This window comes from Elephas maximus, chromosome 7 (assembly GCF_024166365.1).
Source record: "Elephas maximus indicus isolate mEleMax1 chromosome 7, mEleMax1 primary haplotype, whole genome shotgun sequence".
Lineage (NCBI taxonomy): Eukaryota > Metazoa > Chordata > Mammalia > Proboscidea > Elephantidae > Elephas > Elephas maximus.
This window is the reverse complement of record NC_064825.1, coordinates 133,744,415-133,761,906: the sequence shown is the minus strand read 5'-3', so window position 1 is coordinate 133,761,906 and position 17,492 is coordinate 133,744,415. Positions and strand designations below refer to the sequence as shown.

The following is a 17,492-nucleotide window of genomic DNA, read 5'->3' as shown; positions in this document are numbered from 1 at the left end:
ATGCCACTGTCCCCAAGAGTCTCCTTTCAGCAGTTGTCCTCATTCCAAGGCCCCGGGCGCGCTGAGCTCAGGAGACCCAGGCCTTGCCTCTAGCCTAGAACTTCATGGGAGGCCAGATGGCCAGCTCTCCCCTGCTGCCCCGTGTGATGAGCTCGATTTAACCAGTTGGCACAAGGAGCGCACTTTGAGTGAGGTGGACTGATTCAGGAGGAGCCTATGTGGCACCAGCAGTTGGTAGTCGGCTGAGAAACCCAAAGGTTGGTGGTTCAAACCCACCCAGCAGCTCCGCTATAAAGATTACAGCCAAGGAAACCCTATGGAGTGGTTCTCCTCTGCGACACGTTTGGTTACCACGAGTCGGGAAACAGTTCAACAGCAAATAACAGTAACAGACTGAGACCCGTAGGCTTGGAGGCTGAGTTCAGGTCCCCCCAGGAGGAGCTTTGCAGCAGCTTTAGCCCACCGTCCCCCACTCTGTGAGATGGGTAGCCCATAATAACACGGCTGGGGGCGGCCGCCGTCTCCCTGGGCTGCAGAGGGCACAGATGCTGGCCCAGATGGAAGCTCAAACAGGGTCCTTTCCATCTCAGGCGAGAACTCGGGTTTCCACTAAGTGGAGACATTCTCAGCCCCCACCCGTCTCCCTGCTTCTGTGTGCAGTGAGTTCTGCGTTTTGTGGGGTCCCACCAGGCCTCTGCACAGAACTCACAGCCGGCTTCTCCTTGGCAGTGTTTGCGGGGGGTTGGGGGGTATGGGTGAAACAGACCCGTGCCTGCCCGTGTCCCGGATGCAGAGCGGTGCCCTGCCGGCCCTGACCGCACCCACCACACGTCTGGGCGTCCCCCAGGCAGGCCTGACCTCACCACACCTCTCCCTGCTCTCTCCACCCCCAGTGCCCTTCCGAGAGGCCCCGGCGTATTCCAACCGCAGGCGGCGGCCCCCCAACACGCTGGCCGCGCCCCGGGTGCTGCTGCGCTCCAACAGCGACAACAACCTCAACGTGGGCGCCCCCGACTGGTCTGTCTGTTCCGCGGCCACCTCCCACCGCAGCCTCTCACCCCAGCTGCTGCAGCAGTTACCAAGCACCCCTGATGGCACCGTGAAGACCCTCGGCAGCTACACCCCTGGGCCCCGCAGCCGGTCTCCCTCGCTCAACAGGCTGGGCGGCACCGGCGAGGATGGCAAAAGGCCGCAGCAGCTCTGGCACATTGGGTAAGGAGCCAGTCGGGGCTGGGCTAGCGGTGGCCAGGGCTGGGGACCAGCGACGTGGCCAGAACTGGGACCTAGTGGGGTGGCCAGGGCTGGGGCCTGGCAGAGTGGCCAGCCTGGGGGCCTGGGGGGGTGACCAGCCTGGGAGCCAGCGGGGTGGCAGGGCCGGGACCTGGCAGTGGCCAGGCTGCGGCTGTAACTGGCAGGGTGGTGGGGTTGCCACTAGTACCCAAGAGAGGAAAACCCCCATGCACTTTGGTCCTAGTTTCTTGAACTTGGGACTTGCTCAGAGGTTATGCAGAAAGCCTGTTTTCTTCCAAGCCCAGTTGTTGAGAAAACTTTAAGTGAGTGTCTGCCCACTGCCCACGTGATCTGCCTCTGAGGTCATGGTCCTTGGCCCCGAGGTCGTGGTGACTGCTCAGGACAGAGCTGGGTCAGTGGGGAGGCCGGGCAGAGCCTGCGGGGAGGTGCGGAGCACTGCTGGGTGTGTGCCTGCTTTCCTTCTGCACCTGCCTCCTGGTCCTCAGCATGGATGAGCGTGGGGCGCCAAGGCGGAGCTCCCCAATGGCGCGTTGGCAAAGCTACTCTGTGTTGGGTGCTCCCCGATGGCACGTTTTCAAAGCTGCCACATCAGAAATTCATGCCCACTCTGGTGCCAGTGGAGTCCTGATGATGCAGTGGTTAAGAGCTCGGCTGCTAACGAAATGTTGGCCGTTCAAATCCACCAGCCGCTCCTTGGAAACTCCATGGGGCAGTTCTACTCTGTCCTATAGGGTTGCTATGAGTCGGAATGGACTTGATGGCAGTGGGTCCTGGTGCCAATGAGACCCTGGCACAGAGGAGAAACTGAGGCTCAGTGAGGCGGAGTCATGCGCTCAGGCCTGCAGCAGCCCTGGTGTAACAGTAGCGGCAGCTGAAACGATGTCAGCTCACACTGAAGAGTGGGGACTTTGTATCCCAGCGTCAGCCAGTCTCTGAATCTGCCCCACGGCGAGAGCCGTTTTCAGAGGAGCAGATGTGGCAGCACAGGGCAAACTGAGGGGAGCCGGACCCCTCAGGGCATCTGACTCCAGTCTGGGTCCCCTCTCCACACTCTGCCTCCCTGAGTTCCTTGGGCAAGAAAGAGCCATCTCAGGCCAGCTCATTGTCGGGCCTCGGGGCTGCGTTTGGTGCTGGACGTCACGATTGATTGCTGTGGCTGCTCCCACCTTCAAGCTCTCACTCGCTTCTCCGCCCGGTGCCTCTGGGAGGCTGTACTACTGTTGTCCATTTTACAGATGAGGGGACTGTGGCACACAGGGGTCAGTAACAGCCTGGTCACATAGCCAGTGCGGGGCAGGGCAGGACTCCTGGGCCCCTGGTTCTGGAGTTGTCACCTCTGGCCACCTGAACTGTCCTCGCCACAGCTGGTGGCCGGGTAGATACTGTGGGCCTGTTTTCCTGGCTGGCTCTGTGGCTTGGGGGACATCTGAATGTGGCTCGTGGTTTACCTGCCCCCCCAACCTCTGTCGCTTGCCTCCCTCATGTTCTCCTGGCCCCTGAAGGACTTGGCTTGGCCCAGACTGACTGGTGTGTCTGGGGGCCACCTTCGTGCCTCCAGCTAAGATGGGCATGGGGAGAGGGACCATGGCCCCTTCTGCAAGCTTGGTGAGTGTAGGAGGAGCCCTAGGTGGGTGCCAGTGCTTCACAGGGTCGTGGAAGGGAGCTGGCAGCTCCAGCCTTCACCTGCAGGCAAGCTCTTGGAGCTGCAGCTACAGAGACATGGGGAAAGGTACCGTGGGCACCCAAGCCTCCCGGCCCCTCAGCGGGCCTGGTACTCTCAGAGCAGGATGACCCCAAGCTCACACCCTCCCGAGCCAGTTCATTTTCGAAGGGTGGAACGGTGAGATCCAGTTCCCGGCTCTGGTCTAGATTCTCGCTTGGAGGAGCCCTGAGGGAATAGTCCCAGGTGCTAAGAAGAGTTTCAAGCTAAATTAAAGGATTCCCCAGCGGCAGCAAATTCCACTTCACACCGTTAGCTAGAATTATGGCTATAATTTTAAAAAGAGTGTGTCCCCTTCCCCAGTATGAAATCTAATAAGATACTGAAGGCAATGTGGCCAGGGAGCTGCGGAAGCTTCCAGCACAATATTGCTTGTACAGAGAAAAAAGCAACCAGCACCCTTCACAGCCAGAGACCCTTCCTCACGGCCCCTGATTCAGCACAGTGTTGCCTGTGAGGAGAAAAAAGCTGCTGGGGCCCATCGCAGGGACCCTTCCTGACAGTTCCCAGTTTCCTCTGCGTGTGTGTTTGCGTGTGAGTGTGCATCCCTGTCTGCAAGCTCGTGCGCGGGCGTGTGTGTGTGTACATTAGCGTGTTTGCGTTTATGTGTGTGCACACTTTGTGTGTGCATTGTGTGTGCACTTGCATGTAGATTTCTGTGTCTGTATTTGTGTGTGTGCACGTGTGCGTGCTTATGTATGCTTGCGTGCCTGTGTGTGAGGTAATCACAGCTTCAGTGCTCACTGGCTGGACTTCCTGGGTACTAGCTTCTGGGCTCTTCCGTTGAGTGCTGTGTTATTGTGGACAAGTCACTTCACCACTCTGGGCCTCTCTGGCATCTATAAAACGGGGACCCTAAAGCGCTGACTTCCTCAGGGTGTCCTGAAAGTGAAATGAGCCCATGTCTGGCTGTGCTCAGCACACAGCGCCTGGCTGGTAGCCTATTCAACCCCACTGACTCAAATCTGCATCCACCTGAGCCTGACGCTTAGCCGGGCCTGTGCCCAGGGGTCTGGCCGGGACTGAGGGACACCTGGACACAGGACATTCATGCTGGAACTAGGGTGGTTGGTCCCCCTGACCATGGGCCTGCCACCTGCCCAAGTCAGGGAAGTGAACTGACCCACCAACTCTGCCCTACCCTGCCTGTCCGCCTTCTTGCTCCCTCTTTGTCTCCTTCCCTCCCTCCTCAATCCACCCCCACCCCACCCCACCACCCAGTCTACTGTCCACCTGCTCGGCCTCCATCTTCTGGTTGATGATGGCAACTACACTGGAGAGGCGCCAGCATGGGGACTGAGGAGCTGATGGGCCCTCCCCAAGCCCCTGTCCTACCAGGGCTCTGTGGGCAGCACTGGCAAACCCCCTCAACACGAGCCTCAAGCCACCTGGCACACTGGGGGGACAGAGAATTGGAAGTCGGCTTCCAGGCACCTAGCTGGGGCGTCCCTTTAGGTGGAGGTAGGGACGATGGGTGTCCCTGCATGGTGTTCTGCCTGGTGCACACGCTGGGGCTGGTCCCAGGAGGAGCAGCTCTGTGCATCACCAAGTACTCACCACCCACTGGCCATCTGAGTACGCCCTGGGGGCCCGGCTGGCTCTGGGGCGCCAGGTGAGTCCAGCCAGGACTGGGAGGAGGTGCCGCCGATGGCACTGGGATTGGCAGGTACCTGGGAGTGCACAGCCACCAGGGGGAACGCTGAAGCTGACTGCATGCGTCCTGGCGTGGGGCGAGGCCCTGGGTGTCCACGCCAGATGTGGGCCTGGAAATTGCCACACAGCTGCTGTGTGTCTCCCTGGGGCTGCCGGGACAAAGCACTACAGACAGACAGTTACTGTCAGCTCTGGGGGCGAGGCATCTAAAATCAAAGTGTCAGCAGGGCCACGCTCTTGCTGAGGGCTCTTGGGGGGATCTCCCCTTGTGTCTTCAGCTGCTGGTGGCCCCGGTCGTTCCTTCTGTGTCTGCGCATCTTCACATGGCGTCTTCCCTCTGAGTGTCTGTCTCTGCGTCTCATCCCCTTTTATGAGGACACCACCCAGGTGGGATGGGGACCCACCCGACTCCAGCATGACCTCGTTGCACCTGATCGTATTGCCAAAGACTGTTCCCAACTAGGTCACGTTCACGGGTGCCGGGGTTAGGACTTCGGCATGTCTTTCTGGGGGATACAGTTCTATCCATGTCACCCACCCAGAGGATCCCCAGCCCAGCCCCAAGGGCTTTTGGGGGTTCATGGAGGTAGCCTGGGCCTCGTGCTATCTCAGCTCAGAGCCCGGTGCCTACCCCACGAACCTGCACGTCCCCCCGAAGATCTAGCCCCTTCCTTCCAGGCACTCACAGGGTGCTGGTGTGGAGAACACAGACCTCAGCCTTGGGGTGGGCCTTAAGCCGCTCCTCGGAACCTGGAAGTGGGTGTCGTCATGCCCCTTCTCCCCGTCACAGAGAAGGAAGCCCTGTGCCCCCACCCCTGACTTCTGTGGGCCCTGTCTCGGGGGTAGCCGCCCCATCAGCCCATCGTTCTGACCCACTGCTTTCTTTCCACTGTGTGGCTTTAGTCAATTCACTGGACTCTCCTGTGCCTCGATTTTCTCATATGTAGAACGGAGCTAAGGAGAAAGGCCCCTCTCACCGGTTTATGAGGACTGAGTTCACCTGAGCTTCCATGATGGACTTAAATCCGTGTCTGGCTCGTAGGAAGCGCCGTGTCAGCATCATCTTCGCCCTCATCAACTGCAGCCAGAAACCTCGCTCTGGCACAGGGTGGGGGTAGGCAGGCACTGGATGGTGGGAGGCCGTCACCCAGGTGAGGGAGGGCCACCTGTGCCCCATGGTCCAAGTCAGAGGGAGATTTAGGGGCCTGCGGAGGGCATTTGCCCTGAGCCCTCTGCTCCAAACCCCCCAGGTGGCCCCCTCCTCTCTCTCACTGGGCAGGACCTCAGCAGCCCCCTCTCGGCCATAGCCCCTGTCGCCCAGGCGTCATGCGTCTTGTCCACACAAGGGTCCAGCAACCTTGGCCAGGAGTGCTGTGAACATGTGGGTGTGGCTAGAACCAGCCTCTGACCAAACACTCAGGGTCAGACTGGATGGGAGGTGAGCCAAGACCTTCCTCCGGCCTTCCTGCTGGCTGCTCCCCTCCCCCGTGGAGCCAGCCTTAGTTTGCCAGCTGACCCTAAAGCCAGGCAGAATGGGGCTGACACCCTGGGGTAAGACAGTGCTCGGGGCCCTCCTGGGAGCCAGCCGTCCAGCAACATTCTGCCGGGAGAGGGCTGCAGGGATGCTCGGGGTGAGGCTGGGTGGACGTCAGAGCCAGCCGGGGTGAGGGCTCCCCTTTGAGTCCATGGGCACACGACATCCCTTGCCGCCCCTCACGCCCAGCCACCCAGGGGAGCCCAGAACCTGTCTGTGGCTGCTGTGGTCACCTCTCTGTGGTCCATGGACACCTCCTGCCATCTCCTGTCGCAGTGTTCCCCACCCCCCGCTCCTCAGCCCCCTTGCTCTGGTGTTTGTTTTGTTTTGGTCTTCTTCTCCTTCACCCCTGTCCTGGAGGCCCTGGCCCGGAGAAGGTGGGAGCCAGTGCACCTGCAGCTCCAGCTTTGCCCTTTCAGGTGGGGGGTGCCACACACCTGGTCTGCAGCAGCGCCCTCTGGTGGCGCCCACTGGCATGGCCGGGCCATGTTCCAAGAAGGTGCCTAAGACAGGGCTTGTGCCCCCACCACCCACACGGTCACCTGCCCCGGGGGCATGGAGGGGGGTAACTGGGGGTCTGCCAGGGCCCCTTCTAGCTACCCAGATGTGTCCGATTGGGTCTTGCCCAGGTCAAAACAGCTCTCTACGTGGTTTTGCAAAGTTTGGGCACCTGGGAACACAGATCTGAGGGCCGCCTGGCCTAATCCCCGGTGGGGAGTGTCCTGTTCCCCCTCAAATACAAGTTTCTTGGGTGGGTTTAGCTCAGCAGAGTGAGTTTAGTTCAACAGACCGGGGATTAAGTGCTCATCTGTGCTCACCAGCTGTTTAGAGCTGGGACGTCTTTGCCGCTCTGAGTCGCGTTCATGCCCTGGGACGAGGACATCAGGGAAGCCCAGCTTCCCACGCAGGTGGCGACTGAGCTGGGAAGTGCACCCTGCTCTGGCAGAGCCCTGCTGGGGCTCAGGGAAGCCTGTCACCATGTGGCTTTTGTTTCCCTGGACTGGGCCTGGGAACTGTGGTGGAGCGGACATTTAGGACTCACGGCGACCCTGTGTGTGTGTCGCAGCAGAGCTGTGCGCCACGAGATTTTCAGTGGGTGATTTTTTGGAAGTAGATCGCCAGGCGTTTCTTCTGAGGCATCTCTGGGAGGACTCAAACCTTCAACCTTTTGATTAGCAGCTGAGTGTGTTCACTGTTTCCACCCCCCAGGGATGCTGTTTGGGATTCAAGGGGGATGAAGTGGGAAGAGGGGCCAGCAGCCCAATGCAGAAGCCTGGGCCAGCCCAGGAAGGTGCGCTGTTGGGGTGAGCAGGGCCAGCTTCCCGTCGTTAGCATCACTGATGCTTCTGCCTGATGAGAGGCTGGGCTCTGTAGACCACGCAGGGAAGGACCATCAGCCCTAAGATAAGAGCTTCAGTCAAGAGGAAGGCCGCAGGGAGAGGAGAGAGGCTTTCAGATGTAGCCAAGTGCCTCAGAAATTACAGCCCAGCCCCCGCTGGGGCAGGTGGAACTAGGGGTCTGGAAGGTTCTGGATGCTGGGATCTGCAGCGGGCATCCAGGTTTGCCCTGCACACCTGCTCCTGGGAATGAAGCCCCATCTGGTCAGTCCTGTAGGTGTGAAGGTAGCTCTAGCTCCAGGCACACCCTGGCTTCTGATCTGTGTCCACCCCCATCTGCCCTGTTTCCTACCTGCCTGGGGACATGGGGACCAGGGCACCAAAGCTCGGCTGCCCCGGAGGAGCAGGGACCTGGTTTCCTCAGCTCTCATTCAATCAGATAAGTGCTCTGCTCTCAAAGAAGGTGAGCGGTGGCAGCCGCCCCTCCTGTGTGCTGTCCTGACACAGAAAAGGAGCAGGGGGAGGGGAAGGGCTCAGCTGCAGAGCTTGGAAACCATGTGACAGGCACTGGGCTGGGCATGGAGGCAGGAGGTCACCCGGGACGACCCCTTGTCTCCCTGTGAGGGTCCCCTGGCCGCCCTCCTGCCACCTGTACCCAGGGTGTGAAAGGCGTGTCACCAGAGCAAGGGACTGAGGAGGAGTCAGGCTCCAGGCTTGTGTTGGCTGCCTGGTGGGGAGGGGACCTGGCAAAGGGGCTTCTCTGAGAAGCATGTCCATCCTGGTGCCACCCTGACCTGTCACTGTCCCCCCCCCCCCCCACACTGCAGATGGTCAGTAGCTGCTGTTCTGTGACAGATGGTTGAACAAGTGTGTGACTTGCTAGTCGGGGGGGACCCATGTGTGCCCCCCTGAAATGAGACAGGGTGTGTCAGTCCCAGGGTTGTGCTAGAGGAAGTGGGTTGAGGGAAGCATGTGACAGTCCCAGGAGTTGGGGAAAAGGTGATGTTCCAAAGAGAAAGGGAGCACGAGGGGAGAGAGACAGGGAGGGCAGGGGTCCATGTGGCTGCCGAGTCCCGAGGAGCAGAGGGTGGGGGCGTAAGGAGCAGGCAGGTTCAGAACGGGGGCTCTTGGCACCCCCCCCCCCGCCCTGTTCCATGGTTGCCTTTGGTTTGCAAAAGGGCAGAAACCCAACTCCAGTCAATGGGAGTGTCCAGAAACCTCAGCCAGGAATGCGATGGGCATGTAGGTGTGGCCACAACACGTGAGGCAGACTGGATGGGAGGTGGGTGGAGGCCCCACTGTCCTGCCCAGCCCCCACTGGCCTCCCTGCTGGGTCCTAGAGGGGGGTGCTGGGCCACCAGCTGTGTGCAGCGCTCGTGTGCAGGGACGGCATTTCTCATGCCACCTCTTGGCCTGGCTGGGCTGGTCCCTCATATGGGCAAGACGGGTCCAACTCTGTCCTCCAGAGTCCCTCCAAAGCCCCAGGCTGCAGGCAGGTGGCCCTGGATAGTGTCCCAGCAGTCCCTGAAGCCATCACTGTGGCTGGCGGGAGGGACGTTCTGAATGACCACATGTCCCGGGAGCAACAGCTCGACCTCATGGGGCAGGTGTGGGATATGGGACGTCAGTACCAGGACAGCGGAGGCAGGACCAAACTGCCCCAGTGCAAAGGGCTTGTGGGCCCGGCTGTGGACTTGACATTTCTTCCTTGCAGCCTGAGGGGGCTGCAAAGAGAGAGGCGTGTACGTAGTTCAGGGGTGGCGGAGGCTCTGAGCTGTGTGTGTGGGTCTCTGCTGTCAGCTCAGTGGGTAACGTTTAGCCAGGCCGACCAGGTGGTCAGGGTTTCGGGCCCTTGCACTGGATGTGCCCTTGGGTGGCACAAACAGTTACTGCACTCAACTACTAACCAAAAGGTTTGGGATTCGAGTCCACCCAGAGGCACCTTGGAAGAAAGGCCTGGCAGTCTTCTGGAAACTCAGCTTTTGAAAGCCCCAAGGGACACAGTTCTACTCTGGCACCCGTGGGGTCATGTAAGAATGGCATGGGGGAAGGAGTGGCATCTGACCTCCTCTAACTTCATGAGGGGGAAGGAGAATCACGATCAGCAGGCCAAGGCTGATCCCTGTGAGGTGGAGGTCAGACATACCTCCTCTCTCCGCCACCTTTACCAATTCAGACACCAGCCGTCCCTCCCATAGCACTCTCTACTTCTCCGCTGGGTTCGATAAAACATTGCAATGGCCACACAGAACTCACAGGCCATACTCACAGTTATTAGGGAAATAACAGGTTACAGTTCAGGTTCAGGATTGCTCAGGGTACAGTTCTTGCATCAGGACAGACTTCCCAGCTGTGCCCACAGGCAGGCCTCTCTGGCCCTTGGCCCCTTGGCCTGGCCTGTGCCCTGCTTGGGCAAGTGTTACAAAGCTCTTTTAGTTGTGCTGATCAGTGCCCAGAGGCACCCCACTCTGCCAGTAAGCCTCAGTCTGAGGGTGCTCAGCTCCAGCTCTGTGGGTCTGCAAACCTAGCTCCAGCAAGTGTCCAGAGGCATCCTACTCCACCAGCAAGCGTCCTGCCTGAACGCACTCAGCTTTCTCACTCCATGGGCCGGGAAGCCCAGTGCACTGTGCCCTTCCGGCCTCTTGGTTCCTGCTGTCTCGCACTGCTGTCTCTCTGCCACCACGTCTCGCCATTTTCAGTGTTGTAGCTCTCTCTCTCTTGACCTCCTGGAACGTCTCAGCACAGGGATCCCAGGTCCAAAGGACACGTTCTACTCTTGGCTCTTCTTTCTTGGTGGTGGTGAGACCCTCTCCTCCCACCTCTGGGATGGCTCCTTTGAAGCCTAGCAGGATGGCAAAACAGACCAATCCCTTCATTAGGCTCCATGCACCTTATTTGCATGGTCTCACCCCCACACGGGTGCCACGAGCTTCATTTGCATTATTGGCCCTCGATGGCCCACAGTTACCTCTTTGTACAGTTCCCCCCCCCACCCCATCACTTGGGTGGAGTTATAAGACCATGGTGAGTAAGGCCACATAAAAGCCATCCATCGCACCACAAGTCACCAGGAGTCAGAGTCCACTTGGGGGCAGCTGGTTTGGTCTTGGTGTTGGCCTTGGACACACCACCCTTGTTTGTCTAGTCCCAAGCAAGCAGCTCGAGCAGGGGCCTCTGTCGCCACCCTCTAAAGACAGTGCTGGTCTCAGAGTCTGAATTTTCAGGGGACACCATCACACCCAGACTCAGCCTCCTCCACCCCCACCTTGTGTGTGCCTGGACCTGGAATACCCTTTATTCCTCAGGTGTCCCCGGGTCCAGGTGACTGCCTGTTGACGCCTCTCTAGTCTCCCCTTTGCTGTACTTACCAGCCCTGCCCCTCTATCTCCCCTGAATCAGCCCCTGGGCCCTCCCCACGGGGCTCCTACCTCCAGCCTCCATCCCCTGTCCCAGCCTGGACACCATAGCCAGTGTGACTCAGCGCCCATCCTGTCTGGGACACTCTGTGTCTTGCCCTAACCATCCTGCAGAGCCTTTCCCGTGCATTCTGTCCCTCTTCTTGGCCTCTTCAGCCCCCCAGCAGGAAGGGCTTTGGGGGGTTCTCATCAGACTCAGGGTCCCCACTCCATGTGTTCTCTGCCAGCCCGTCGGCTGTGCAGACATGCGGCTTATCGTTGTACTCTCCTTGCCAGTCGAGCTCTTGACCAGAGCCTGTCTATCAGGTCCTCACGGTGTCGACAGACCAGTGCAGGGGCGCACTCACGGCTGAGCCACCACCTAGCTTGTCACATGAATGAACGGACAAATGTGCAGCAGACTGACGAATGAATGAATGAATATGTGATGAATGAATGAATGAATATGTGACAAATGAATGAACAAGTGCGTAAGCGATGGATGAGTGAGTGAATGAATGAATGAGTGGACAGGAGAGCTCAGTGACTAGGCAGGCACCCACCTACCCAGTATAGCTGAGAAAGGACTTCATTGACTCATTGGCATGCACCCCCCAGCAAGTTGCCAGTTTTCTAATATCGAGAATTCAGGCACTTAGCCCTCATTCACAAACAAGTGTTTGGAATTCCATCTGGATTTCTTGGTCAGAACATAAGGAAAATGTTGACAGCTTGGGGTAGGGAGCTTCAGACCCACCCTCGCTGTACAGGCAGGATGTACAGCCTGGCTCCCCCATGCCTCCTCTCCCGGGAGCAGCAACTACTCCCTCCTGCTGCTGCTTGGGGCTGCACTGGAAGAGTGAGACACAGGGGGCATCCCAGGGTAACACACCTTCACATGCAGGTGAGGTCTGGTCACCTGGTTTATCCCATGTGGAGCAGGGAGCCTGGAGGGAGCCCTGAGCCGGGTGTCAGGGAGCCAGGATGGGAAGGCCAGCTCTGTGTCTCTGCACAGAAGTCACTGTTCATGGAACCTCCCTTTTCCTGCCTGGAAAATGGGGACAGAGGTTCCTACCCTGCCAACTCCGTGGGGCTTGGTGAGGCTCAGTGAGTAAGAGCATGCTTGAATGTGTATGTGGGCCCTCACCATGTTCTCCCTGATGTTTACTGTGGGGACCTAGCACTAGGTATGCACTCCCATCTGAATAGCTCAGTGAACCCCTTCCTGTTCTTGGAGACAAAAGCTATCAAGGCCCTTGAAGTGGCTACCCAGCTTGGAGCTCTGGTCACTCTAAGTTCTCTGCCCATGTCCACCACACACACACCCAAGCTCCAGCTTGAACCAGCTGGGTCACACACATGGGGGAAGTGGTGATGGCGACGACGTTTGTATAACACCGGTGCAGAGTGGGTTCATATGGACTCATTCTCACAGTCAGTCATGATCATTCCTACTTAAGAGATGGGGAAGCTGAGACTTCATGAGTTTAACTGACTTGTCCAAAATCTGATAGGAAATGGTCGGCTGGGCTTCTCGCAGGGTCCTTCCAGAATTTGGGTGGATGAGTGAATAGATGGTGCTGGGATAAGTGACAACATGGATGGGTGGGTGGATGGACGATGGACGGATAGGTGAGTGGATGGATTGATTGGTGATTGGATGGATGGATGGATGGATGGATGGATGGATGGATGGATGGATGGATGGATGGATGGATGGATGGATGGATGGATGGATGGATGGATGGATGGATGGATGGATGGATGGATGGATGGATGGATGGATGGATGGATGGATGGATGGATGGATGGATGGATGGATGGATGGATGGATGGATGGATGGATGGATGGATGGATGGATGGATGGATGGATGGATGGATGGGTGAGGAGGTAAGTGGGTGGACGGACGGACAGTTGGATGGGTGGGTGGGTCAGTGGGTGGGCACGTGTGTGGGTGGGTGCACGTGTGGGTGGGTGGGTGGATATGTGGATGGGTGGATGGGTGGCTGGATGGAAGATGAGTGGGTGCACGGGTAGATAAGTAGATGGAAGGTCGGACGTGCAGCCTCTTGATAGAGTTTATTGCATCAGGCATTTCCAAGCTTCCACTGCTGCAGCCCCAGCTGAGTGGAGGGTGTCAAGATAATTTAGACAAAGCCCTGTGTTCCGACACTCCCAGTCCAGCCTGGACAGATGATATAAGCCTAAAAACCGCAGTTACAGAGTGACTGGGAGCTGGGCTCTTCAACTCTGTTCCCTCGTCTACTCTCCTGACATCCGCATACAGTGCGTGGCCCCTACAATTTTACAAATGAGGCCATTAAGATCCAGAGAGGGGAAGTGACTCTTTTAAGGTCACATAGCTCGGGGAAGGTCAACCTGGGAGTGGAACTCTTTCTGACTGCCTACAGATCCCATGTCCTCCGCCACCGACCTCACTGCCCCCTCAAATTTGCTGCCTCCATCACTGAAGATGGATGTTGCCGGGTGCTCAGGGGAGGTTCAAGCATTCTGGATTATGGAGTCTGGGGAGGGGAGGAATTCCGGGGTGCTTTATCTTCCTGGAGTCCACTGTCCTCTCCTGACTCCCAAACCTCTTCCAAGCCCCTTGGATCCAGTTGCAAGGGTCATGTGTCCTCAGAGGATGCCTTCCTGATTGCAGAGGGATTGGGTCCTCTTGGTTCACTGGACCCACCTTCCTCCCCTGCTGGGGAGCTGGAGAAGACAAGCCCTGTGATGCTCAGCACCTGGCGGGAGGGCTCTCATCTCCCTGCTCAGGTGTCTCAGCTCTTGGTGCCGGGCCAGCCCTGAGTCAGGATGTGCTGGGGCGGAGTGAGTGAACTAATGCGTGGGAGTCCCAGAGCACAGCCCACACAGCAGGCTGCAGGGAAGCCCCCTCAGGTGGGACTTTTGGAGGAGTGCTCTTGCTTTTCCCCCTGTCTCCTGTCTCCCAGGCAGGTGGCCCTAATCATCCTTCCTCTCTGCCAGTCCCCAACTTTCTGAGCTGTAACCTTTGGAAGTCAAGAGATCAAAGGACGTGTTGTGTTAAACAGATTGGCTGCAAAAAGACCTCTTTAAAGTGTTAATAAGCAAAGATGTCACTTTGAGGACTAAGGTGCACGTGACCCAAGCCATGGTGTTTTTAATTGCCTCATATGTATGCAAAAGCTGGGCAATGAATAAGGGAGACCGAAGAAGAACTGATGCCTTTGAATTGTGGTGTTGGCAAAGAATATTGAATATGCCGTGGACTGCCAGAAAAACAAACAAATCTGTCTTAAAAGAGGTACAGCCAGAATGCTCCTTAGAAGCCAGGATGGGAAAACTTCATGTCTCATGTTATCAGGAGGGACCAGTCCTTGGAGAAGGACATCATGCCAATTAAAGTAGAGGATCAGTGAAAGAGAGGAAGACCCTCAGTGAGATGGATGGACACAGTGGCTGCAACAGTTGGCTCAAACATAGCAACGATTGTGAGCATGGTGCAGGACTGGGCAGTGTTTTGTTCTGTTGTACATGGGGTTGCCATGAGTCAGAACTGACTTGATGGCAGCTAACGACAACCACTACCTTTGGACAGCAGACCCTGGGTGGTGCAACCGGTTACCGCGATCAGCCGCTAACCAAAAGGTTGGAAGTTCAAGTCCACCCAGAGGTGCCTAGAAGAAAAGCCTGGTGATCTACTTCTGAAAACTCAGCCCCGGAAACCCCTATGGTTGTACTCGGGCACACGTGGGGTTGCCGTAAGTCAGAGTCAACTTGACGGCAGCTGATGGGTTAACTTTTGGGTAAGAAGTAGCCGAACGACTTTCCTCTTGCTGATCTCCTGGGTGATGGGGACAGATGGCATCTCTTGGGAGTGGACATCCAAGTCCTTGGGGTAAGTTCCAAGGTGGCTCTTCCTGTCTGGGCATGGCTGACCTGTAGCTGGCTGGAAAGGCAGAGGTTAAGTGAGGAGGTAAGACAGGGGCTGGGCACTGCCCATTCTTGTTGTACTTCATCCCGGACAGCTTTGTCCGTCCCGGCAGTCCACGGTATAGTCAGTACTGTTTGCCAGCACCGTAACTCAAGGCGTCAATTCTTCTTCGGTCTTCTTCATTCATCGTCCAGCTTTCGCATGCACAGGCAGCGGTTACAGACACCGTGACTTGGGTCAGGCACACCTTAGTTCTCAAAGTGACATCTTTGCTTTTCAACGCTTTAAAAAAAAAAAAAAAAAAAAATTTTTTTTTTTTTTAAAGGTTGTAGTAAATACCAGAAAGTGAGTGATCACACCCAGCGTCTAGAATTTTCCACACAAGCCTTTTCCACTTTGGCCCGATCTAAATGTAAGGAAGGACTCATGTCCCCACAGAAAGCTCAAGGCTGTCTGCCTGCTTGCAGTGGGAGGAGAGAGAACCGTGGTCAGGCCCAGGCCTGTGGCCGTGAATGTGTGGCCTAAGTCTATCCTCTCCCAGGAATCAGATGCGGCTCTGGTTCTGGAACCTCCTACTATGTGTCGTCAACATCGCGATTGAGTCCCCATGGCCTGAGCGCTCTCGGAAGCCGCCAGCGGTATCCTCCTCAAATCCCTGCCCAGATTCCTCCTGTGTACGTGCACGTTCGTTTGTTCTACGGACCCCATCATGGAAAGAGAACTCGTCGTGACACCTCCTGGTTATCGTTGAAAAGAAAACAGATGAGCGTACCTGTCCTAGTCACCTAGTGCTGCTGTAACAAAAAATACCGCAGGTCTGTGGCTGTAAAGGACAGAAATTTATGTTCTTGCAGTTCTGGAGGCTACAAGTCTAAATTCAGGGCGTGGCTCTAGTGGGAGGGCCCTCTTTGTCTGTTTCAGCTTCTAGTGCCTGTAAACTCACTGTCAAGTCAATTCTAACCACAGCAATCCTACGGGACAGTGTAGAACTGCCCCGTAGGGTTTCCAAGGCTATAATCTTTGTGGAAGCAGACGGCCACATCTTTCTTCCCTGGAGCAGCTGGAGGGTTCAAACCGCTGAGCTTTCGGTTAGCAGCCAGGTGCTTAACCACTGCAACATCAGGCCTCCTTTCAGCTTCTAGTATTTTGTTGTTGTTAGGTGCCATTAAGTTGGTTCCGACTCATTACAACCCTATGTACAACAGAATGAAAGACTGCCTGGTCCTGCACCGTCCTCACGATCGTTATTATACGTGAGCCCGTTCTTGCAGCCACTGTGGCAGTCCATCTCATTGAGGGTATTCCCCTATTTCTCTGACCCTCTAATTTACCAAGCATGATGTTCTTCTCCAGGGACTGGTCCCTCCAGATAACATGTCCAAAGTATGTGAGACGAAGTCTTACCATTCTCGCTTCTAAGGAGCATTCTGGCTGTACTTCTTTCAAGACAGATTTGTTTGTTCTTTTGGCAGTCCATGGCGTATTCAGCATTCTTCGCCAACACCACAATTCAAAGGCATCGATTCTTCAGTCTTCCTTATTCACTGCCCAGCTTTCGCGTGCAGATGAGGTGGTTGAAAACACCATGGTGTGGGTCAGGCGCACCTTAGTCTCCTAGATTAGTAGAAAATTGCGAAGCGTTTTCGCCACCCAACAACATTTACCTGTTCAGGAGTTGGAATTTCAACAAATATCTTGCGGGAGACACAACTCAATCCATAAAGTATTCTATTTTCCCTTCTTCAAAGTAGTCAACCCTCATCACCCATCAAAACGATACAGTATCAGTGTGAAACACCCCGGGTGTCTCTCGCTGTCGGGCTCAGTTAGGGTGTCTTCTGCTGTCAAGTGTGGAATCTGGTCTGGGAGCATCTGCTCTTGTGAAATCAGTAGCAGAAAGCAGGACTGGATAAAACTGCCTTCCGTGGACACGTCGCCCGTGGCCACCGGGAGTGGGTCCGTACGGGGGTGTGGTTACCGCGGCTGACCGAGGGCAGCCCTTGGCGTTCCTCGTTTGCAGGTGTGTCTGTCTGCGTAGTCTGTCTTCTCTTCCCTGTGTGTGTTGTGTCTCCATGCCTATGCCGGTGTTTTAATAACTCAGAAGTAATTGGGTTTAGAACCCACCCTGCACACATATGGTGTCATTAACATCACAAAAGAAACCCCCTATTTCCAAACAGGGAGCCCTGGTGGTGCGGTGGTTAAGAGGTCGGCTACTAACCAAAAGATCAGCAGTTCAGGTTCACCAGCCAATCCTTGGAAACCCTACGGGACAGTTCTACTCTGTCCTGCGGGGTTGCTGTGAGTTAGAATCGACTCGAAGGTGACGTGTTGTTTTTATTTTTTTTGGTATTTCCAAACAGGGTCATATTTACATGTACCAAAAAATCAAACCCATTGCTGTGGACTCGATTCCAATTCATGGCAAACCCATGTGTTAATGAGTACAACTGCTCGCTGGTGTTTTCTTGGCTGTAATCTTTACAGAAGCAGATCACCAGGGTTTTCTTCTGCAGTGCGGCTAAGTGGGTTTGAACCACCTTTAGGTTAGTTGTTGTGCCCTGGTGTCTCCTCACCCAGGGTGCCGGTGCTCAAGGTTAAATTGGTGAATCATGGAGACCCAGGGTTTTTCAACCGTAGACACCACCCCGCCCTGCTCATGTCTCGGCCTGTCCAGAACCACG

The 17,492-nt window shown here is 56.4% G+C and overlaps 1 protein-coding gene across 3 annotated transcripts in view; it reads left to right on the top strand.

The window, feature by feature from the left end:
- Positions 1 to 17,492, top strand: part of LOC126081166 (SH3 and multiple ankyrin repeat domains protein 2-like) — a 490,404-nt gene that overhangs the window by 322,974 nt on the left and 149,938 nt on the right. For all 3 annotated transcript variants that reach the window (XM_049892759.1, XM_049892758.1, XM_049892760.1), the window contains one exon: positions 894 to 1,212. In XM_049892759.1, the coding sequence (XP_049748716.1) occupies positions 894 to 1,212 (319 nt within the window). The remainder of the gene's footprint in view (positions 1 to 893; positions 1,213 to 17,492) is intronic.